Here is a 24,168-nt window from a genome sequence, read left to right as displayed (position 1 = left end):
TTAAAAGAAAAGCAGAAATCTTGGCGAATTTTTTGTAATTATAACAACAGTATTATAAACAATAATAAATTCAGACAAAAAGTAGACTCAATTCCGCACATGCGCAGTACAAATCATGTTTTTGTGGCACGGCTCGAATCGTGACGTTCTTAAACTCAGCCAATCATCGGGCAAGAGCCCGAAAACGCTCAACCAATCATAACACTGTCGGGTGGAATGCGGGTGACAGAAAGAGCTGTGTCCTGAATGACTTCTTGAGGAAAATGTAGTGAAGTGCACGAGCTATCGCATTTAAGGACTATGATATAGTGCACTTATGTAAGGGACAAGCGGGGCATTTGGGTTTTATCCAAAAATAACGCCTAGCAGAAGTGGGGAGGCTTTAGCGTTAGCTAGCTCTGCTAATGCGGCTGCAGTTCCTAGCTTGTAGCAGCGAGAGGCTAGCATCAGTGGAGATTGTTTGTTTTGTTTTGTTTGTTTGTTTGTTTTTATAGTCACTTTGTTTAAAAAAAATAAAAAACACTCCAAGTAATGGACTCGGACGAGGGTTATAACTATGAGTTCGATGACGAGGAGGAGGAATGCAGTGAGGACAGTGCTGAAGAGGAAGCCGACGACGATGCGCTGGACCTCGGCGAAGTGGAGCTGGTCGAGCCGGTGGTCGCCGGAGGAGAGCAGGACGGAAGCGAGGACACGGGCAGCGGCGGCGGCCTTGGGGCCGGCCGGGACGAGGAGGACTACCGCTACGAGGTGTTAACCGCCGAGCAGATCCTCCAGCACATGGTGGAGTGCATCAGGGAGGTGAACGAGGTTATTCAGGTACACTCTCAGCTTGGGTTCTAGTCATAAATCCTAATACTGGTTATATTAATGCTCCAGTAATAATAATAATAATAATACTGTGTTTAGTGTCACGGCCCCTGTTAGCTGCACGCCTTGGCTCAAGCTTCTTATCACATGATGTGCTTATCATTTCACACACACACACACACACATTCAGTTTACTGTCCGCTGAAATAAGCAAGTTTCAGACTTATTCATGACATCAGATTAGAGTTTCTCTGTGTTTTTATTACTGATCGTGTTTGAAGGTGTACAGGACAAGCGACTTGGACTTAGTTTAGATCCAGAGCTGAGGAAAAACTTCCACACACTTTTTAAATAATAAAGTGGCTTCTTTGAAATGAGAAATAGTTTAAAAACTTGTTCTTATTACTGTAAAGTGAATACATTTGCGATAAAGACCGACTTTGTTCAGCGTGACAATGTTTTTGAACAATATAATGCATTATAATGAACTATAATGATTAGATAGATAGATAGATAGATAGATAGATAGATAGATAAGTAGGTCGAGCACTTTATTATACACGTGGTAGCTGGATAAAAGGATAAAATGAGATAATAAAGGATCAGAAACTTGGGTATATATTTTCAAAATAAAATGCTATTTATATAGAGATAGAAAACTATATATTTGTTTCAATGACATTTCTATTTCCTATTTAATTTACTACATTTATTTCTATATCTGGCGTTATATCTATGTGTGTAAGACTTTATGACTTTTTCTAGATTTTGTTTACATTTTACTGTTATTCCACATCGACAAGCATGTTAGCTTACTAGCTTGGCACGCGCCAGTGAAAACAACAACAGTTCTTTGGGAGTTGATGGAGGGGGAAAAAACAAAAAAGAAAAGGCATGACATTTGGCCTTGATTTATTTATTTTATTTTTTTAATTGAAAATAATAATTTCACTGTTTGTTGACGTCAGGTTTCTGTTAGCTGTGCTAGTTTATCCTCACAAGGGTAAGCTATGCTAAGCTAACGAAACTCACCTCTTCACACACCGACACTCAGACTTGGTCACGTCTACTGTCATGTTGCTTTAATATAGTTATAGCTTTTCCGTTTTGTTTTATTTTATTATTCAAAAGCTTCAGGTTTTTTGTTTTTTTGTTTTTGATCCCGATTTGGTTCTAGCATGGATTAGCAGTAGCAGTAGCGCTAGCTGTGTGATTTAGCTGCTAGCTAGCGAACCTCTGAAAGTTTCCCTGACGGAGATAAGCTCAATGTTTACTGTTTAAAATGAACGAATTAGACACAAAGAAAGAAAGAAACGCTCTTTTTTAGTTAATTGTGATATTTTGGGGTCTTTAGCATGTCCTGACTGTGAGTAGAGCATCACATTTATATAGTTTATTTAATCCAAGATTCTCCTTTCAGTCTATTGTGTACTTTTTGAGCTGTACACTTGTGCTGTCTGTCAGTCCTGACACCAGTTTAACACCAGTTTCTTCTGTTTGGAAACCCAGACCAGTGAACTCAGTCATCAGTACAGGGTCATGCTGTAACGGTGAAATAATCGGCGCTGTTTGTGGTGATGGAATGATGAAGCCTGAGCTGAGAGTGCCAGCCTCTTGCTTCCTGAATTTATCCTATGAATACAACCACAGCAATTTGCTAATCACATACATGATGGGCAGACCCTGATCATGCCTTGTCTCAAGAGCTCACGTTAGACACAACACGCCTGTGTGTTGGCCACGCCCACTTCATTTCCCAGGTCAGTCTGGCCGGCATCGATATCCCACTGTGGTCAGCTCGCACACCTCCAAAGTCACCAACGATACTGACATCGATCCTGCGTTTGCTTGTGGGCACCACAATAGGATGATGTATACACTATATTGGCAAAAGTTTTGGGACACCCCTCCAAGGTGTTGTCTTTTAAGGCTTGGACTCGGCCCCTTAGTTCCAGTGAAACAAACTCTTAATGCTTCAGCTTCATACCAAGACATTTTGGACAATTTTATGCTCCCATCTTTGTGGGAACAGTTTGGGGATGACCCCTTCCTGTTCCAACATGACTGCACACCAGTGACCAAAGCAAGGTCCATAAAGACATGGATGAGTGAGTTTGGTGTGGAGGAACTTGACTGGCCTGCACAGAGTCCTGACCTCAACCCCATAGAACACCTTTGGGATGAATTAGAGTGGAGACTGTGAGCCAGACCTTCTCGTCCAACATCAGTGCCTGACCTCACAAATGTGCTTCTAGAGGAATGGTCAAAAATTCTGATAAACACACTCCTAAACCTTGTGGAAAGCCTTCCCAGTAGAGTTGAAGCTGTTATAGCTGCAAAGGGCAGGACAACTCCATATTACATTCATGTGTATGTAAAGGTAGATGTCCCAGTTTTGGTCTGGCTCACAGTCTCCACTCTAATTCATCCCAAAGGTGTTCTATGGGGTTGAGGTCAGGACTCTGTGCAGGCCAGTCGAGTTCCTCCACACCAAACTAACTCATCCATGTCTTTATGGACCTTGATTTGTGCACTGGTGTGCAGTCATGTTGGAACAGGAAGGGGTCATCCCCAAAACTGTCATGAAATTGTCCAAAATGTCTTGGTATGCTAAAGCATTAAGATTTCCTTTCACTGAAACTAAGGGTCCGAGCCTAAGCCCTGAAAAACATCACCTGAATTTAATGATTTGGAGGGGTGTCTCAAAATTTTCGACAATTAGTATAGTTTGATTTCAGCAGATTTTTTAATTTTTTTTGGATTATTTACCTACTTGAGATTTTTGAGAAGTCCAGACAGACCTTTGTTGAGTCTGTTCTTGCTGTATCCTCAGATTCTTGTTCTTGGCTAATAGCCGAACTGAAACCTGGTGTAGTCTGAGAAGCTTTTCTGCTCTTCACATGAGATTATTTTAGTTACTCTTCACACAGAATTTTGAATCTCCTGTCTGTGGAACACATGTTCTTAAAATACACCACGCAAAGATCTCTAATTAATCTGTACATTTAGTATTTGATGTTAAAGTCCTTGAGTCACGTTTCCTTGCTGCTCCGTCACTCATGCTGGTTATGTTATGCAGCTCCTTATTTTTTTACTTCACTTGGCTATTTGTGTGACTGCTGAAAGCACACAAAATGTGGTTAGCTGAGCAAAAGCTGAACAAAGTACAGCGCTCACTCACGTCCTGATCACCTGAGATGGATGTTGGTTTCATTTATAAACCTAGTTGGTTTGTATTGAAGTAATGTCACAAAATACACAAGCTGGATAATTTATAATGCTAGGCTCCTGATCAGGCTGTTGCTAAGGGTGCAGAGCCTCCTATCCGTATCTGATTCGAGCATGTTATCTGTTCCCGGACTTTATTTCTCAGAATCAGTGTGAGCTATTAATCTGTGCTGAGCTTTGATTATTAAAGCTATTTGTGTGTTATTGTGTTTGTTTGCTGCAGAACCCGGCAACTATCACCAGAATCCTGCTCAGTCACTTCAACTGGGATAAAGAGAAGCTCATGGAGAGGCAAGTCATCATTTCCTCCCTGTTCTGGAGAATTATAGCAAAATTGTTTCATTCTCTTTCTGATTGAGACAAAGTCTGTGTGTGTTGGGTTTTTAAAAAAAGTGTATTTCTATAGAATGTTCCATTTGTAATGAAATATAAAAAAGGGATGATTAAGATGTCGAGCATCTCGTAAAACGGGAGCTCTGGATAGGACAGGAGACGGGGGGGGGGGCTTTAACAGGAGTGGGACAAGATAAGGACGGACATGCCCACCATAACGAACACAACTACCCAGCTTGTGCCATGCCCCTATGATTAACTGTCACTCACACTAATGTGAGCAGGTACAATTTTAGTACTGTGTAGAAAATTGTGTACTGTAGGCTACATTTGGGCCATGACTGACACGCCCACCCCACTGAGCACGACCATCATAACGAACACGCCCACCCCGCTGAGCGCGACCACCATAACGAACACGCCCACCCCGCTGAGCGCCACCACCATAACGAACACGCCCACCCCGCTGAGCGCCACCACCATAACGAACACGCCCACCCCGCTGAGCGCCACCACCATAACGAACACGCCCACCCCGCTGAGCGCCACCACCATAACGAACACGCCCACCCCGCTGAGCGCCACCACCTAGTTTGTGCCATGATTCTAAGAGTGACCTGTCAATCACACTTATATGAACGCAGTGTAACAGTCAACCTCAGAGCTCACTCACTCACTCACTTACACACACACACACACACACACTCGCACACAATCGAGTGTTTCTAGTAGCAGATTTGCCCCATTGAGCTAAATCACTAAGAGTGTGCCGAACCGGTAAAACATTAGTTCATGTGATTTATTTAGCTGACACAAATGCTTATAATTTTAATATAATATAATATAAACAACTTATAATATTCACATGCTGTAACAGTTTATGGGATAAAGTTCAGTAAGGTATTGCAGTCAGTGACCTGCTGTTTAATTTAATAAACAGTTAATTAACTAGGGTTTGTTTATGGAAATATGGAAAGGCTTATGGATGAATTAATTATGAAATGATGATGATAATAATAATAATAATAATAATGATAATAATAATAATAATAATGCTTAGTTGCAGCTGATTTGTACACCCGGGTTAACTATGAAACTTTGTAACCTCGTGATTATGTTGATTGAAAACGGCTGAGTGGAAAGTTATTGTTATCATCACTCTGTTTTTCTCCACAGGTACTTTGATGGGAATCTGGATAAGTTATTCTCGGAGTGCCATGTCATTAACCCCAGTAAGAAGGCAAGGACGAGGCCGATGAGCACACGGTCGTCTAATCAGGACATGCACTGCCAGATCTGCTACCTGAACTATCCCACTTCGGTCAGTAACGTAGCTCGGACACGACGTTTCAGAGCAGCAGCTTTTATAGTTTCTGACTTCTCGCTGCAGAGAACCCTCAGACTTGTGCTCTTCCTCTTACTCTGCTTTTATTGGTGCAGATATTAAATAAAAAGTGTCAGTAGATCCTCAGAGTAGACCGCAGAAGGTCAGCTACCATTTATTAAGGTCAGCCACCATGTCCGTACGTCTGTGTACGCTTCATTATGTATTGTAGCTTGCTTGACCACACTCTGAAACACGAGTTAAAGTCAGCATCTATGTGCTTAGATTAGTAGGCTTAATTTACTGATGGGTCAAGAGGGCATGCCTTACTTTTATAGCACCCTCTGCTGGATCAGACACTTAACAACACAATTAAAAGCTGTCTAATGCTCCGAGTTCACACTGCTCGATTTTAGCCCCGATTTTCAGATAGGTTTTGTGAAATCGCCGACAAATGCCCGAAATCGGAGCTCGTGCACGCGAGTGACAGTCGCACACTGTGAATTACTAAAGACGCGATCTGAGAGAATAGCCGAAATATTTGGCATGCTAAATATCTGGACCTGTCGGCGACTCAAAATCCTGTAGGGTGAAAGGAGTTCTGACTGAAACATACCTCAGCAATGACCTACAGCCAATGAGAAAGACAGGACAGCAGTCAGTTCGGGGAGGAGTTATAGACCACAATATCAGAAAGCATGGCTTCAGTTGGAGCATAATATTATAGTTTAATAGAGTTTCAGAAATCAGAAAAAATGTTTTAAATATAGTTATATCAGAATAAATAAGCACTGACTGCTTGGATGGCGAACTGCAGGGTTCCATTTCCAGTCTCGTGCGAGAACTCTGATCTCATGTGTGATCTTGCTTTATTTCCTTATTATTTCTGGCATGTGTTCGGTTGTGAAACACAGTTTGCGGACCAGACAGAGTTGTCGGCGATTCTTCCTAATGTGAAGTCGTGCAGTGTGAAAGCTCCTTTCGCTGATCCATGGTGCAGTGTGAACACGGCAGAGACCGAATGCTAACACAGATAGTCGTGTAGTGTGAAAACAACCGTGACCACTCTGAAAATTGTGCTTAGGCTGAACATTAATATTCGTACAGTCAAATTATAGTTCGAGTATGAATTGTTCGTCATGTTAAAAACACACCCTTTAACAGAAGCACGCTCTTTGCTGTGGGTTTTGTGAGAACATACAGCACAGTGACGAGCAAGGAACTATTCAAATAAAGACAAGTTTCAATCATGTGATGTTCAAATACTAAACAGAATTAGTCTTTATCAGAGTATTGAGGAAAAAGTGATGTGTGATTATCGCCTTCCCTTCAACTCACTGTCCGTTTCTTTCAGATCATGATCCATAAATGTGATGTCATGTGTTTGGCTTTTTTCTTCAGTATTTCACAGGTCTGGAGTGTGGACACAAATTCTGCATGCAGTGCTGGGGGGATTACCTGACCACCAAAATTATAGAAGAGGGGATGGGTCAGGCAAGTTTCATTCAAGAGCTTGTGAATAGTTTGGAAAACTATAAAAAAAAGTCCATTATACATGATCTAGATTACGGTCAGTTTAATGGATGAGGAATTGTGTGCGTACTTCGTGAAATGTTTCAACTATTAATAATAATGTTGCATCATTATCTGAATCATCCAGCATCACACTAGCATTCAATATGCTGTCATTTAATTATATTAATATTAATTAATTTCACTGTTTAGAGTCATCCAGCCCCAGATGTACATCACTCAGATCTGAGTTAGACAGTTAGATCATTACACACTGATGTTGTCATACTACCGGCGCACATTATTTATTTGTGTGTGTGTGTGTTTTTTTCGCCTTTAGACTATCTCATGTCCTGCTCACAACTGTGATATTCTGGTTGATGACAACACTGTAATGTAAGTTCAGCTTCGGCAATTTAGACGACTTAGTTCAGCGTACATTACTAGTAGGTAACCTCTCGCTCTGTGTGTGTGTGTGTGTGTGTGTGTGTTTTTTTTGCAGGAGGCTGATCACCGACTCTAAAGTGAAGCTGAAGTACCAACATCTAATCACAAATAGTTTTGTGGAGGTAAGTGTTGATGCACTTCGTACGAACGTAGTAATACCTTTCCCCACAGCTAGCCAACTTAACCCTCACTAACTCTGAAGCTTAGCAGTTAACACCAACGTTTGTAGTCGCTTCACATACTGCATGTTATCTGAAGGTTGCCATGGTGACAGATTAGTCGTCCCCAGTTCAGTCCTGAGCTCACTGTCGCTTCCTGCGGGTTCGATCAGGGTTCTCTGGTGTCTCGCTACCTCCCAGAAACCATGGTGGTAGTATACTGGTCTGTAGGAGTGTGTGTGCATGGTGTGTAGGAGTGTTTATCTTCTAATGAAGGCTTTAACCAGGATAGCATAAGAAAGCATGTGAGAGTGGATGTCTGACTGCAGCCTACTCTGCTTTTTATTTGGAAGGTAAACAGAGAAACTGTGAGCACGACTGTGAACCCAGTTCATTATTCAGTTTCAGACTGATGACTGAATCCTGATTTTCTCTTTCTGCAGTGCAATAGACTTTTAAAATGGTGTCCGGCTCCTGACTGCCATCACGTGGTTAAGGTCCAGTATCCAGATGCCAAACCTGTGCGCTGCAAATGCGGGAGACAGTTCTGGTAAAATCCTCTGGTTTGGTCTGACAGAAAGCAGAACACTGTGTCTTCTGATGAGTTTAACTGTTTTTGTTTTTTTCTTCTATGCAGCTTCAATTGCGGCGAGAACTGGCACGACCCAGTGAAGTGTAAGGTGTGTTGACGTTGAGATCATTACAGGGCAGTAACGGAAACGCTAGAGTGTGTGCTGTTCTTACTGTGTGCATGTCTGTGTGTCCTCTTCCTGTTAGTGGTTGAGGAAGTGGATTAAGAAGTGTGATGATGACAGTGAAACATCTAACTGGATTGCAGCAAATACCAAGGTATGAGGAAGAAAATGAATAGAATACCTGTCTTTACATAGTACTAAAGACATCGTCTAGCTCTCTAGTGTCCCTGTGAAATAAATAGTCCACGTACATTTATGGTGAAGCTGACAGTCTGGTGTGTGTGTGTGTGTGTGTGTGTGTGTGTGTATATATATATATATAAAATCAGGAATGTCCCAAGTGCCATGTGACCATTGAAAAGGACGGCGGTTGTAACCACATGGTTTGCCGTAACCAGAACTGTAAGGCAGAGTTCTGTTGGGTGTGTCTGGGTCCTTGGGAGCCTCATGGCTCGGCCTGGTGAGTTAATTTCACTTCATCCAAATTATTATGCGCCTGCATTATACACACCTTCTCACTCATTACCACATGTCCAGACACTGCAGCGTGACTGAATGGTTGCATCGTGTTAGCCGGTGCAGTTCCTGAGCTGCGGATCACACACAATGACGACATCTACACTATACAGAACATAAACAAATCGAATCATGAGCGAGTCAGATCATAAACAAATCTATTCATGAAAGAATTGGATCACGAATTAATCAGATCAGAAACAAATCGAATCATGAGGGAGTCGGATCATGAATGAATTGAATCATAAACAAATCGAATCATGAAAGAATCGGATCATGAACAAATCAGAACATAAACAAATCGAATCATGAGCGAGTCAGATCATAAACAAATCTATTCATGAAAGAATTGGATCACGAATGAATCAGATCAGAAACAAATCGAATCATGAGGGAGTCGGATCATGAATGAATTGAATCATAAACAAATCGAATCATGAAAGAATCGGATCATGAACGAATCAGAACATAAACAAATTGAATCATGAGCGAGTCAGATCATAAACAAATCTATTCATGAAAGAATTGGATCACGAATGAATCAGATCAGAAACAAATCGGATCACGAGGGAGTCGGCTCATGAATGAATCGAATCATAAACAAATCGAATCATGAAAGAATCGGATCATGAACTAATCTAATCACGAGTCAGATCATGAGCGAAGCCGGATCATGAGCGAGTCAGGCATCCGATTCGTGAGGAAGTCGAATCATGAATGAGTCTGATCATTACGGAGGCCGTCATGAACGAATCGGATCATGGACAAATTGAATCACGAATGAATCAGATCTTAGACAAAAATCGAATCACGAATGAATCAGATCTTAGACAAATCGAATCATGAGCGAGTCGGATCATGAGGGAGTCTAATCATGAATGAATCGAATCATGGACGAATCGGATCATTAACAAATCGGATCCTGAGCAAGTCAAATCATGAATGAATCAAATCATGAAGGAGTCGAATCATAGTCAGAGTGTATTGTCAGATCCGTACTGAATGGAGAAGCGCTCTCTCAAAAGCGGTCTCATTTTCTCCAGGTACAACTGCAACCGCTACAATGAAGACGATGCGAAGGCGGCCCGAGACGCCCAGGAGGTACTGTATTTACTGTGTACACACACACACACACAGAATAATGTTCGAAACATGGTTCTGATTAAAATACAGTCTAGTGAAAGTTTTACTGGTTTGACCCTTACATGCTAGATGGAGAGCTGAGCAACACAACAATATATTTTTGATATTCTCTGTTATCATGAATTTCATTTCCAATTTATATTTTACAAATAACAACTGCAAACAGAAGAAGCAGATTTGATCAAGATTTCTCTTTGTCTTCATTAAATTACAGCATCATCAAGCTCGTTTTTAACGGTTAAACGAACACCGCTGTTGGATTATAGGTCCCGACGGTGTGTTGTTATATAACGACGATGATGATATCTTTATCACCATTCTCAGTGACAGCTTGTCCTCGGGTCTGCTCTAATGGATGCTTTTTTTTTTCTTTTTTTTTTTACACGTCATCTGTAATTACTGAAAGTTTTCTATTTAATTATTACTGATGAACGCTCATAACGCTTATTATAAATCACACACCGCATTTGGTATTAAAGTCAATCAGACAAGGCATCGTTAGAGATGAGCGTGCGCTCGTTAACTACCCCAGCAGCTGCTCATTATGAAGCTCAAACTGAAATTTATTTATTTATCTGACTTTTGTTTGTAATTTTGTTATTTCGACAGGATTTGTGTTTTCTCAGCTTGTCACTTGTAACTGAACTTCTGAGAAGCAGAGAAAATACAGCCATGCTCAGTGTGTGTGTGTGTGTGTGTGTTTTGGTGCACAGCGTTCCCGTGCAGCCCTGCAGCGTTACCTTTTCTACTGCAATCGCTACATGAATCACATGCAGAGTCTGCGCTTCGAGCACAAGCTGTATGCGCAGGTCAAGCAGAAGATGGAAGAGATGCAGCAGCACAACATGTCGTGGATCGAGGTGCAGTTCCTGAAGAAGGCCGTGGACGTGCTGTGCCAGTGCCGATCCACACTCATGTTCACCTACGTCTTTGCCTTCTACCTCAAGAAGAACAACCAGTCCATCATTTTCGAGGTGTTTGCATGCACTCTGTCAGCTCTAACACTCTCCATCAGGCTTCTAGATAACAGTGTGGCTGTTAGGATTATGTGCTGGTGTGGGATCGCAACTAAAATGTGAACATTATGTAAAGTTGTTGTTTTTTTTTTTTTTTGTATATGTAGTGATTTAGTTTTGTTTGGAGTGTGATAACTAATCACTTATGCAAGTAAAGTGATGCCACACTCCATAAATAAATACACTTTATTGCCAAAACTTTTGGGACATCTGCCTTTACATGCACATGAATGTAATATGGAGTTGCCCTGCCCCTTTGCAGCTATAACAGCTTCAACTCTTCTGGGAAGGCTTTCCACAAGGTTTAGGAGTGTGTTTATAGGAATTTTTGACCATTCCTCTAGAAGTGCATTTGTGAGGTCAGGCACTGATGTTGGATGAGAAGGTCTGGCTCACAGTCTCCACTCTAATTCATCCCAAAGGTGTTCTATGGGGTTGAGGTCAGGACTCTGTGCAGGCCAGTCAAGTTCCTCCACACCAAACTCGCTCATCCATGTCTTTATGGACCTTGCTTTGGTCACTGGTGTGCAGTCATGTTGGAACAGGAAGGGGTCATCCCCAAACTGTTCCCACAAAGTTGGGAGCATAAAATTGTCCAAAATGTCTTGGTATGAAGCTGAAGCATTAAGAGTTCCTTTAACTAGAACTAAGGGGCCGAGCACAACCCCTGAAAAACAACACCTGAACCCAATGATTTGGAGGGGTGTCCCAAAACTTTTGGCAGTCTAGTGTAGTTCATTAAACCAATTAGACAGTATACTAATGTTTGTGTTCAGCTTTAAGTTACATGAGTTGAAATATTTCACTTAAAGTGGATATTAATATGTTTATATAGACATGAAAGGATGTGTTGAAAAGACTGAGGAAATTATCTATTCCAACAAATCTGGGCAGTTTCAGAGCTCTTCCACCTTTTTCTACACCAAATGAACTAATCCAATGAAAGTATGATCCAATCAAAGCCTGATTTAAGCCTCATTAAAGTTCAGAGCACGCTCGGATGTAGGGAGTCGGAAGCTCTCATTTACAGCAGTTTATTTAAGAAACAAACAAACCACACGCTTCTGAAATCATGCGAGTGTTAAAACACTGTACTGTGTGTTTAAGGGGAAGGTGGGAGACGTACTGACCGAACCCATACCAGGTTCTGGACCCATTCATTCACACCACTCCAGCAGTCTGATCTCAAACTATAGTCAATGCCCCTGTTCTCTGTCCTTCAGAACAATCAGGCCGACCTGGAGAACGCCACAGAGGTGCTGTCCGGCTATCTGGAGCGAGACATTTCCCAGGATTCTTTGCAAGATATCAAACAGAAAGTCCAAGATAAGTATAGGTGAGGTGACCTCTGTAGATCATTCAGACTTCCACATATCTCCCTGTATACAACTGGAATTGATGACAAAACTCAGCTGGTTCACGTTTTTTTGGCTAAGAATCATAAACGTGCGAGGGATCAGTCTGATTTCATGCTTGTTTAAGATTCTGCTCACAGGATTCAGTCCAGGTCCTCAGTTACAGAGCTAAAAATCCTGTATTTAGACTCAAGTACGACTTTTATAGAGTCAGAATTTCTGATGAATTCTCTTTCCTGTTAAATAACAGGTCTGTTATAAGGCTTTTATTTTTTTCTGTGTAAAGGAGCTGTACTGATAATGTAATAGAGCGAGCATGTTAATGTAGATGAGAATGCTTAGCTGTGATTGTGTGTGTGTTTGCTGTAGATACTGCGAGAGTCGACGGCGAGTTCTGCTGCAGCACGTGCACGAGGGCTATGAGAAGGACTTATGGGAGTATTTAGAGGACTGAGGAAGATTCCTCTAATCATAAACTCTCTGCCAGGAGGAACTGTTCCGGTCCCGTTCAGCAAACGCTCTCGGCCCATCTCCACACATCCTCGACACGCCGCATCCTTTTTCATGCCTGTTCTGTTTGTTTTTATTGAGGTTCTAAGTTAATTTTATTCTAATAAAAAGGTAGCTTTATTAAAGACGAAACCCCAATGTCAGTATTGCAGTTTAGTTTGCAGCCAGGCTCCGAGCTCTTCCCTCCAGCCGGGGCGTTCGTGGACACGGCCTTGGCAGGAATTTTTTTTCCTCCTCTTTCTATAGCTTTTATTTTTTTTATCAGTTCGGTTTAAGATGGGTTTTGTCTCGGAGCATGGTTTCACACATGCGTAGTTCATCAGGTTCACCAGGCCTTTACGCTTTCTTAAAGTTTTTTTCCTTAAGAACAAAAGGCCTGTAGGTGTTGACAAGAGGTCATGCATTTCAATCTGTAAATAACTTGCAGCGTGCACGGAACATGGCGTGGGACGCATTTGCTCTCTTCTCCTTCTTTTTTTTTCCTGTTCCTGTAAGTATTTATTCTTTACAGATATTCACAAGGTGTGTGTGTGTGTGTGTGTGTGGGAGGGCCACTCTTCAGCTTCATACATATAAGGTTTATCATTTTATTTTGTTAAGACTCGAAATCTAGAGGATAGAAACCATGTTCTAATGACAGCAGCAGCGATAAAGTAGCCTTACATGTAAAGGAATGGGGCGATGAGGTGGGGGGGGGGGGGTTGATTGGGGGGTGGGATCAAATGCACTTTCATAACCGTTAGTTGATCGACTCGAACCTGTGTCTGATTTGTTTCTTTAGTTTTGCATCTCAGCTACAAGATCCTAACCTGGAAAATCAGCACCAAGCTGCGGTCATTTCCTTAGTCCTGTTAGCGCAAAAACATTCCTCCCCTCAGACCCCGGCTATTCAAAGTGTGAAAACAGAATGCTTCAAAAAGCTGAGAAATGTGTTTACAAAAGTAAAACCCAGACCTTCTGATGAGACTGAACGATCAGCCCTCGTCTGCATACATCATCAGCTCACATCCTCATGTGATTGGCTAGTGTCGCTATGATTGACAGGGCAGGAGAGAGTATGCCCCTCCCACCCATATTTCCACTCATCTGTTTTGTTTGTCTTGTAGCTCCAGTGCAAAACTAATAAAGCATATCAGACATCAACATATTATGGCTGATGGAATACTTTTGGGTTAAAGGGGAGAAATGTGTAATTATTTTATTTTATTTTTTTCTTCCCCTTCCCTTAAGTCGTCCATTTGTGCATTTTTGTATGGCGACTAAACTGACACTCCAGTAACTGAAGGCAGCAGGTGAACACATCTAACCTTTGCTTCGTCTCTAACCTGCACGTAGGCATGTGCCAAGAGTTATTCCCTGCGACGGTGTTATTGTGAGCCACAGCATCCTCTCACTACATCCAGCAGCCATTTTGAAGTGCTCGCTCCTGAGATGAAGCTTCCTTAAACGCTAATAATGTTCGAAAGCTGTGCAGTGAGAACATGATGGACATCACGAGTGTTTGCGATCCTAATATCACCACATGCTTACTCACGCCGATTCTTTACCAGATTGGGTAACACGTCTGGCCTTTTAAATGACAGCCGAGGGATTATAAACTTCTTTTTACCATCTCTTTCTTTCTTTCTAATAAATTATGCAGCACCATTGGAGCGTAAGTGGATGCTGAAAGCACGTTGGCGATGCTCGATTCACCACTACGTTATTCGGAAATGAATGTTGGCTTCGAAAGTGTGTGTGTGATGTGAGAATAACCACAAGGCTGATAAACCAGACTGTCCCACACCTAAAGTTCAGTTCACGAAGAATCGGTTACTTCATTGTTTATCGTGAACCGTCACTACACCAAAATTCCACAGAGGAGCAGCATTGTGTGTGTTTTTTCTAGAGTGACCGCAAGTGCTCACAAGCTTAGGTAGGCGTTTGCATAAGTTTTCACTCCTTTGGATGGTTTTGTAGTGTGAAAACCTGGAGATTAAATGGATTTAAAGCTGGGTGTGTGTCAAAAAAGTACACGAAATAATCTAATATTGAAGGAGAAATAGGGGGGAAAAAAACAATATACAAGAGGAGATTGAATCAGTAGAGCTTACAGGAGTTCATGAGAAACCGCATGCCATCAGAAATCAGGTTCAAGTGATCGTGATATAAATCCACCTACAAGAGTTTTAGAGAACGTACCTAAAATACCCCCCCCCCAAAAAAAATCATTTCAATATTATGACTTAGTTTGTGTCAATTCATGACAAATCCCAGTTAAATCCATTGAAATCTTCTGTCACACCACAATATGTGTAAAAATGGGGGCACCACATCGTGATACAGTACATTAATGTTGGCACATGCTTACTGCAAAATGGCTCATTTTACTTTAGATATTTAGTTTAGCGAGTCGTTTCCACGGTTTAGTTTTATTTTATATATTTAATTCCAGCGTTTTGTACACACCTTGTTTGAGTGCTTGGTAACGATCCCCAAGGTGTCACGTACTGATCTCGAGCTAGGATCCGGTCCGTCAGATAGCCGACAGCTCTGACTGACCGTCGTCATCATCTTCATCATCATCATCATCACACTCACAACTTTCTAAACTGTTGACTGGAGTGTACATAGTAACTTGTGTTTCCTGAATACCGCCATTGTGAGAAACCTAAAGGACTCCAGTGTTGGCTGTACTGGGAGATCTCTTCACCAAAGTGTGAATATCAAAGAAAAAACAAAAATGAATACTGCCTCTGGTTGGAGAAGTGTTCGTCTTCAGTGGCTTTCATGTGTTATAACCATTCTTACAAATGAAAATTGTCCTATTTAAATAAATCTCATTCAAATGTGTGAGTTTCTTTCTTTTTTTATTATTATTAGTAGTAGTAGTAGTAGTAGTAGTAGTATTCCAAAGTTTCCTTGGCTCTAGAACGATTAGTTTCTGAGTTCTCTGCTTTTTTTTTGCATCTTCTTATACATTCTCAGAAGGATGTGTGTACAGTGTATGTCTATGCTGAGCTCTATTTACACAGGATGCAGCATTACATCACTTCCATGTTTAATAATGCTCTCTTTAGTCTGTTTCTTATGATTCCCAGTGATGCTGAACTGGTCTCTATGATGATAAAGGTAACACATTGCAAGTAGACTGCATGAAGTCACCTGACCATCATGTTCATACGTTCCGTGACGTGGAGGTGAAGGTTGGAGGAAGTGGAAGATTTCTGTAGTGTCCTGCACAGAACCCTGACTCTGACTCTGAACACCTTTTTGGGTTTCCTGGAACTGGAGTCTCCTCACCATCCCAGCATCAGTGTCTGATCTCACTAATCACCACAACGCAACATCTAGTGGAAAGCCTTCCAGAAGAGTGGGGCTGATTATAGCAGGGAAATCTGGAATTAGATGTTCAGCAAGCACACGTGGGTGTGCTACTCAGATGTTGTGTATTTCTGAGGAATCATTTGTGAACGAGTCGACTCGTTTAGCTGACCGCTGAGAATCGGCTCGAGTAATCCTGTTACGATGGTGTATAATTTACTAAAAATGCTTCAGTATTCAATCTTTAGATCATGATGTTTGTTAAAGATGTACCGTGTGTTAAGGGAGGTGATCATTTATTAGGGTTAAACGAAATTAATCTTTTTTTCATGAGGCACCATAACAAACACTCCGGTGCTTATCTTTCACATTAATAATGATTTGCTGATTTTACAATGTTTTAGACTGCAATGCTATTTTGCGAAGAATAACAGAATAATTTTAAATGAAATATATATATATATAAAATTAAGGGGGGAAAAAAGAGAGACACGAGGTCCTTAGGAGTCGACTCTTATCGGTGAGCTGAATCAAATGATCTGACTCACTGAAAAGATTCGGAATTCCAATTACATGTGAAGAGTAATAAAAAGGAGATTTGGAGAATTTAAGAGTCTTTAATGCGGTCACTGCAGTGGACACATATCGCGATATATAATATGATTCGTCATATACGATGTATATAAATGACTATAAATATCGAAGTGCAGAATAAAGGGGATGAACAGGAGGCTTGACTTCCGACACTGCAGTGATATCTCCGCCCTCGCGCGCGCGCACAGCCACACACACACCCACACACACACACACACATCAGCGCCACAGTTTTATTTTTGTTTATTGCTAATAACGTTACAGGACGCAGGAGAAAAGCCTCGCGCGCTGTGGACTATGTCGCGGAAGTAGATTAGAAATCAGAGTTTAGCAGGTAAAATGTTTAAAATACGAAGGTAGGATAATTGCTCGATGTCGAAATGATAAAGGCTTCCAGGACGGATAAGATTAAACTTTTCTTTTGTGTAAGGATGTAGCTCAGCATCCTGCGGTGGCGCCATCTGATCTCCAAAAACACAGTCTGCAATGGATCAACAGCAGGTAAGCTTCATTTTAGAGATTGCTAATGCTTATTGTGTCGCAGATCCTCCTGACCCACCTCATCCATCCATACGTACATTCATTCATCCATCCATCCATCCGTCCATACATACATCCCTACATACATCCATTCATACATCTATACATCCACCCATATATCCATCCGTACATCCATCCATCTGTCTGTACATACATACATACATCCATTCATTCATCCATCCAACCATCCATCCATCCATGCATCCATCCATCTGTCCGTCCATCCATTCATCCGTCTGTCCATCCATCCATCCATCCATCCAAGTGTCCATCCATTCATTCTTCCATGTGTCTATCCATACATACATACATCCGTCAATCTATCCATCCATTTATCTGTCAATCCATCCATCCATTCATCCGCCCATCCATCCATCCATCCATCCATCCACACATCCATACCTTCATTCCTCTTTAAGAGCTCTGTCCTGGTAGTGGATCCGGATTGAGGTGGAAATTCACCCTTCACGGGACACCAGTCCATCACCAGTTTAGCCTGTCCAGTCCATCAATCCAAATGTCTGTCAGAGTTTATAGAAAACCAGAAAACCCCAGAGCAATTGGGAAATCGTGCACTGCAGTGTTCATCTGTTCAGGTGTGTTACAGTGAATAAAACTGAACACAGGCAGGCAATTCATTTCATTTTCATTTCATAAATATAATTAGAATCTTTAAATTCTGTGAATCAGACACTTAATGCAGGCATGTGCACTGTTAACGGATTGTATTCCTGAACTTTCCATCCACAGAAACCACATCACACAAATACACACCGTTAAAAGGTTTAGTGTTTTAATCGGGAAACTGCACCATTCCTGGTTTTAGTGAAGGTTTAGTTAGAGTAGTGTTTGTGCTGCAGTACCATCAGAAACATGGTCATGTGATGGTCATCATATACATCAATACATCAATTATTAATAACGGGCGAGGAGAGAGAGAAAAACAACACCACAATGGTTTGTTCCTGAAAAAGCATGATGGAAAAGTTGTTGTGAATATTTTCTAGTAGCAGCACATCCTCCGTTGTATTTTTATTCCTCTTAGTCCGCAATTTTGAATACGAATGACTTCCTATTCTTATATAGTTTATAATGTTTAGAGTTTTATTTGAACATCTGCGGGACAGATTAGTGTCTAATTGTTCTCCAGAGTTAATAAGAAAAAAATGAAGTATAGTCTGTCCTGAACAAGAAGAAGAAGAAGAGCTACTTGTACTGATATTCAAAAATAATGCACACCTTCTGACCAATCAGATTCCAGCATCCTGAACAAGGATAAGAAGAGCTACCTGTGCTAAAATTAAAAAATAATGCACACCGTCTGACCAATCAGATTCCAGCATCCAAACACTCTGTGTTATAGATAAATATGTGTTTATAATAGCAATAAAAAGAAGTAGCTAATGTTGATTCCATCAGTGGTCATCAATTAAACAATTAAATAATTAAATCAAGCAAATGAAGTATCTGCTATAAGAACCCTTCTTAGAGCATTTAGGACATTTATAAAAATCTATTGAGACATGAACACTGTCTTTTGTAACAACATGCAGTCCCTTCCAAATGTATTGGAGCAACACGGTCAGTTCTGGAAGTTCTCTCTTTGCTCCTCTGAGGTCGATCCAAAACGTCTTCACTTCCAATACTTTTGGAGGGGACTGCAGATTGGATAAAACATTCATTTCTTGTGTTAATGGTTTGTGATCTATTTTCTGAAGGCCACAGAGAGTACTCCAGCTGGTAAACCTGAAGAGCAGTGCAGCGGTAAGACACATATCCATATCTCAGCACTGGAACGGTGTGTGAGTAAATGTCTGTAGATGCAGTGAAGTTTGTGTTGAATTTTGTTGCAGTGCTGGACGCTCTGAGAAGACACTACCTGTTCCTGTACAACCTGCTTCAGTTCCTGGGCTTCTCCTGGACCTTCAGTCTCCTCACAGCCAATCTCATCCTACATGGTGAAGGTTAGGCTTTATCTGCTATCCAAGCACAATGTGATGTTCATCACACATCATAACCAGTGTGTGTTCTTACACCAGGGTGAATTGGTTGGGGAAACTGCAGCCAGGTTCTGATACTCTATGTAACGTATCAGTAACTGTATATCTAATATATATATATTTAATCTCTAGGTGCTTTGTACAGTGCGTTCAGCTCCTGTGCTGCGGTGCTCTACGTCTGTCAGATGTTGGCGGTTCTGGAGGTGATTAACGCAGCAGTCGGTCTGGTTAAGACTCCCGTCTTCCCCGCCATGATACAGGCAAGGCTGTCCAGATGTGTTCCTCATCATACAGATGTCTGATAGATTAAAGGGAAAAAAAGCATCAAGTAGGATAGAAGGCTGTCTAAACACAAGTGTCTGGAACTGAACTGGACGAATCAGTACTGTTCTCTTCCAAAGAAAATCCTCTCAGATGGGGTTTTGATGATGATGATGGTGGAGAACAGCCGCAGACCAGTCAGGGTGCCCATGCTGACCCCTGTGCACCGCTAAAAGCGCCAACAATAGGCACATGAAGTCCATGCTTTGATGGGTCAGGGCTGTTTTGGCAGCAAAAGGGGGACCAACACAATACTAGGCAGGTGGTCATAATGTTATGCCTGATTGGTGTATATAGCTATAAGTCTAATTTAAAATATCAGTCTCTGTGACAATAGCACTATAACACTTTCAAACTTTACTGTTAATAAGTTGAACTTTTTACACAGGAGAGACGAAAAACCTGTAAGATTTGTGATTGTAGAGACACGTCATGTGTTTTATCGAATATAAACGCAGCAGAGTTTTAGACTTCATTTCTATATCCACCTCTGATTCATTCATTGGAGCAGATAAATATAAGAGTGTGCTCAGGGCTTATCATCCTGCGAAGCTACATATCTTTTAATTATTTAAAGAATCTTTTGTTCTATTTCTGATTCTATTCCTGATTTTTCCTCTGGTGGTTGTGTTGGTGGTGACGGTGTGAAGGTGATGGGCAGGAACGTGGTTCTGTTTGTGGTTTTCGGCAGTTTGCCGGAGATGCAGGAGCGCAGCGTGGTCTTCTGGGTCTTTTACCTGTGGAGCATCTCTGAGGTCTTCAGGTGAGTCACATCAGTGGAAAGTTTTGTGGAAGGTGTTCAGGTCACATGTTTAAATGTTGCGATCTTTGTGTGTGTGTGTGTGTGTGTGTGTGTGTGTGTGTGTGTGTATAGGCTTGCATTTCCTGTGCTGAGTCTCGATGCTAAGTTCAGGATACTGATCTGGCTCCGTCATACACTGCTGTATCCCCTCACCACTCTGATAGAAGGTGAGGAACTCTGTTGTGTGTGTGTCTGTGTGCATCTGAGTGTACAAACATTTGCTGTATTTATTATTTTACCCAGAGATGTTAACAGAATGAAGGCTGCTGTATATGGAGAAGTTTCCATGGCAGAAAAGATCCTTGTAGTGATATTACTCTGATGCTTTTACTACCCCTTACTAATGAGAGAGAATTGCTGCAGCTTGTTAAGCAGTACAAACACACACACACACACACACACACGCAAATGTGCTTTTACTATATTAGAGCATCTACATTAAGAATTAAATGAATGTCTCCTTTTTGAGAACATTTAGACTTGATCATGTTTAAGTAATGAATCTGAAAAGCCGGATGTTTAAGTATAAGTGCAGTGTTTAGTGCAGTAGGACTGAGGAAACACTAAGTAACTACAAAGAACGTTCCTGTATCCAACTCCTGGACAATGACGTTTTCAGCCCCGACCCTGCTCCACCGGTTTGAGCCCTACCCCTGCTCCTCCGGGTTCCAGCCGCACCACAGTACCTCTATTTCCAGCCCCAACGGTGTGCCTCCAGTTCCAGCCACACCATGGCACCTCTAGTTTCAGCCCCTGGTTCCATCCCTGTCCCTGCTCCTCCAGTTCCAGCCCTGCCCTGTTTCTCTGGTTTCAGCCCTGCCCCTGTTCCTCCGGTTCCAGCCCTGCCCCTGTTCCTCTGGTTCCAGCCCTGCCCCATTCCTCCAGTTCCAGCCCTGTCCTTATTCTTCTGGTTCCAGCCCCACCACGACGCCACTGGTTCCAGCCCCACCCCCTGTGTACAGCTTTGGGCTGTGAGATGGACAGTGACTGTGTTTGAGTACAACACACTGCTGAAGGGAAATGCAACATGGAATTACATTCACTTCTGACCAAAGTCAGTTGAATTCTTTAAAAAAAACAAAACTGTGACAGTTAAAATAGGATAGAGGAATAATAAAGCTTTTGCTTTTCAGTGTGAAATGTTTTCCTCATGTCACTGACGAAAATCTGTGTGTTTATCAGATTAATGCAATCGCAGCTCAGACTGCACTTACTGCTGGATGATAGGAACATCTCGCACACGTTCACTGTTTAAGTCTCTGACCTAGCTGTTTGTTTTTCACAGAAGAAATCGACTGACACTGAATGAACCAATGGAGATAATATGTGAAATCCTCATACTGATGCGTAGATTAAAACCCAGTGATGCATGACACAGCCATGCAGTGGTTCTCGTTTGGCTGTGTACATTTTCATAGATATGAGCTTTGTCCTAGGGGCAGTTTGGGGGACAGAAGACAAGGCAGAAGCGGTTTACTTTCTGTGGTTCTGTTGCAGCTGTTGCTGTGCTCCAGTCTCTTCCACTGTTCGATCAGTCCAGACTCTTCAGCGTGCCTCTCCCCGAGGCAGTGGGCTTCTCCGTCAGCTTCTCCTTCTCGCTCCGACTCTACCTCCTCCTCATGTTTTTTGGTGAGACTGAAAATAATTTTCACCTAGTGTGTCCTGCTGGTTTTTTTGTAAGAGAGACTGATGGACAGTATGTGCTGTACATTATGTGTGTTTTACAGGATTTTCCATAAACATCAGACATCTGGTGAGCCCAAGCAGAAGATCCTATCAACTGAAAGTGCACACAGACTGATTATTGCTCTTTAAATGGATCTAAAGGACAGGGCTACACTCTTACTCAGAGTTTGCTATAAAGTTTATTTGCTTTACACTTTTATTACTATTATAAACATGGACAGATTTGTTGGTACCCTTCTAAAAGCCTTTTTGCATCAGCTCTTTCTATAGACTCAACAGGACCACTGGACCACCATTGGTCTGGTCCTAGGTCTCTTCTTCCAGGGTCAGAACGTTCACTCCAGAATGCAGTAATAGTCTTGAGATTTCATTGTGTCCTGGAGCACAACTGCCCCAACACACACCCAAACCTCTAGCACAACTGCCCCAACACACACCCAAACCTCTAGCACAACTGCCCCAACACATACCCAAGCCTGGAGCACAGCTGCCCCAAGGTCTCTCTCCCTCTCTCTTTCTCTCCCTCTCTCTCTCTCTCTCTCTCTCTCTCTCTCTCTCTCTCTCTCTATATCTCCCCCCCCCTCTATCTCCCTCTCTCTCCCCCCCCTCAATGGGTGATTCATGGCTGAAGACAGATGTTGCATGTGATACTAACTTAAGTTTAAAATATCTCTGTAACCCAATTATTCATAATCTTTTCTTGTTTACCAACAAATCTGTCCAGATCATTTCAGAAACTGTCTCTTTCACATTTTCCTTGCTTTGCTATATGACACACCAGAGACATGCAGGTATGCATGTGACAGTTGCGAAGTCTTTTATTCTGTACATATTAAGATTTCTATCCCTGTTTATATCCGCTAGCGTGTATGAGTGCGTGCAGTAGTCTCTGCTGTGAGGAGCCTATGATCAGTCGTGAGGAGGAAATTAACGCTAGGGAAATATTTCAGACTAGATCTAGGCGTTTTTTTTTTTTTTTACAGTAAAAAAACTGCACAAGACGATGATAAGAGGAATTTGAACGCTTTGCTGTCACTCAGTGTGTTAGTTTCTGAACCTGAGGTCTGCGAGGTCCATCCACGCCAGTACAGTTCAAGTATCATGGCTTTCTTAAATAATAGGATATATTACATTTTGCACTTTTATTGCACTGTTGTATTTTTACCTTTATGGTTAACAGTGAAGCCGGAAAACTGTTTACTCAACCTTCGAGTAAAAAAAAAACTTCACCAGGCTCCTGATGTGTGTTGTAGAAGAAAATAATTTCATGAACATCGACGTGGTTCAGAGTCACGCTGAAGTGTGTGCCGTGATGTTTCTCAGGGTCACTGTGTGTGAGACGTAGACTCAGGTACGAGGCGAGGGTCAACATTAAAGACTCAGCTGTACGTTCTAAGGGATTTGTTTACTGTATCATTTGTTTGTTTGTTTTTAAATATGTATTTTACGAAGCGTAATCCATGTGCCTGATTCGGGTCTTTAGATATTTGTAAAGCAGCAGTGTTTCGTTCATTTCACTGCACAGTGTTTAGTTTGAGTTTTATCTGATAGGATGCAAAACCTATATGACTGTGTGTGTGTGTGTGTGTGTGTGTGTGAGTTGATATGTAGAAGTGATGTATTTTATCTAGATGCTTCTTACACATGGACGCTGAATTGCTCTTAACAGATTTTTTCATATACTTTATACTTATTATTATTATTATTATTATTATTATTAACCACACTTTTTAATCAAGCACATTTCTGGCACCATGATGAGACAGAGACGTATGTAACACAGAAAGTCTTTAAAGTATAACTTAAGCACCATTTCTTACTATTTCACACTACAATATTTCACACATATTTCAATAAAAATGAGCTCCACACTTA

At 41.6% G+C, this 24,168-nt stretch overlaps 2 protein-coding genes across 3 annotated transcripts; both read left to right on the top strand.

Moving 5' to 3' along the window:
* Positions 1-275: 275 nt before the first annotated feature.
* Positions 276-13,731, top strand: arih1l (ariadne homolog, ubiquitin-conjugating enzyme E2 binding protein, 1 like). Its single transcript, XM_058401157.1, has 14 exons — positions 276-819; positions 4,262-4,329; positions 5,548-5,692; positions 7,097-7,189; positions 7,548-7,603; positions 7,710-7,776; positions 8,256-8,362; positions 8,450-8,492; positions 8,590-8,661; positions 8,837-8,967; positions 10,067-10,124; positions 10,880-11,140; positions 12,406-12,518; positions 12,907-13,731. Exons 1-14 carry the CDS (start codon positions 532-534, stop codon positions 12,989-12,991), a joined length of 1,587 nt encoding a protein of 528 aa, XP_058257140.1. The 5' UTR covers positions 276-531; the 3' UTR covers positions 12,992-13,731.
* A 3,197-nt stretch (positions 13,732-16,928) lies between these two features.
* Positions 16,929-24,168, top strand: LOC131360391 (very-long-chain (3R)-3-hydroxyacyl-CoA dehydratase-like). 2 transcript variants are annotated; one of them, XM_058400833.1, is made up of 9 exons: positions 16,929-17,278; positions 17,375-17,445; positions 19,203-19,248; positions 19,338-19,448; positions 19,617-19,744; positions 20,456-20,568; positions 20,680-20,774; positions 22,105-22,236; positions 22,335-24,168. In XM_058400833.1, exons 2-9 carry the CDS (start codon positions 17,431-17,433, stop codon positions 22,406-22,408), a joined length of 714 nt encoding a protein of 237 aa, XP_058256816.1. In that variant the 5' UTR covers positions 16,929-17,278; positions 17,375-17,430; the 3' UTR covers positions 22,409-24,168. The 2 variants fall into 2 exon arrangements, with proteins under 2 accessions (XP_058256816.1, XP_058256815.1); XM_058400832.1 differs by having other exon boundaries at positions 16,930-17,445.

This window comes from Hemibagrus wyckioides, linkage group LG10 (genome assembly GCF_019097595.1).
Source record: "Hemibagrus wyckioides isolate EC202008001 linkage group LG10, SWU_Hwy_1.0, whole genome shotgun sequence".
Taxonomy (NCBI): Eukaryota; Metazoa; Chordata; class Actinopteri; order Siluriformes; family Bagridae; genus Hemibagrus; species Hemibagrus wyckioides.
Note: the sequence above shows the minus strand (reverse complement) of the source record. Positions and strands in the feature narration are given on the sequence as shown.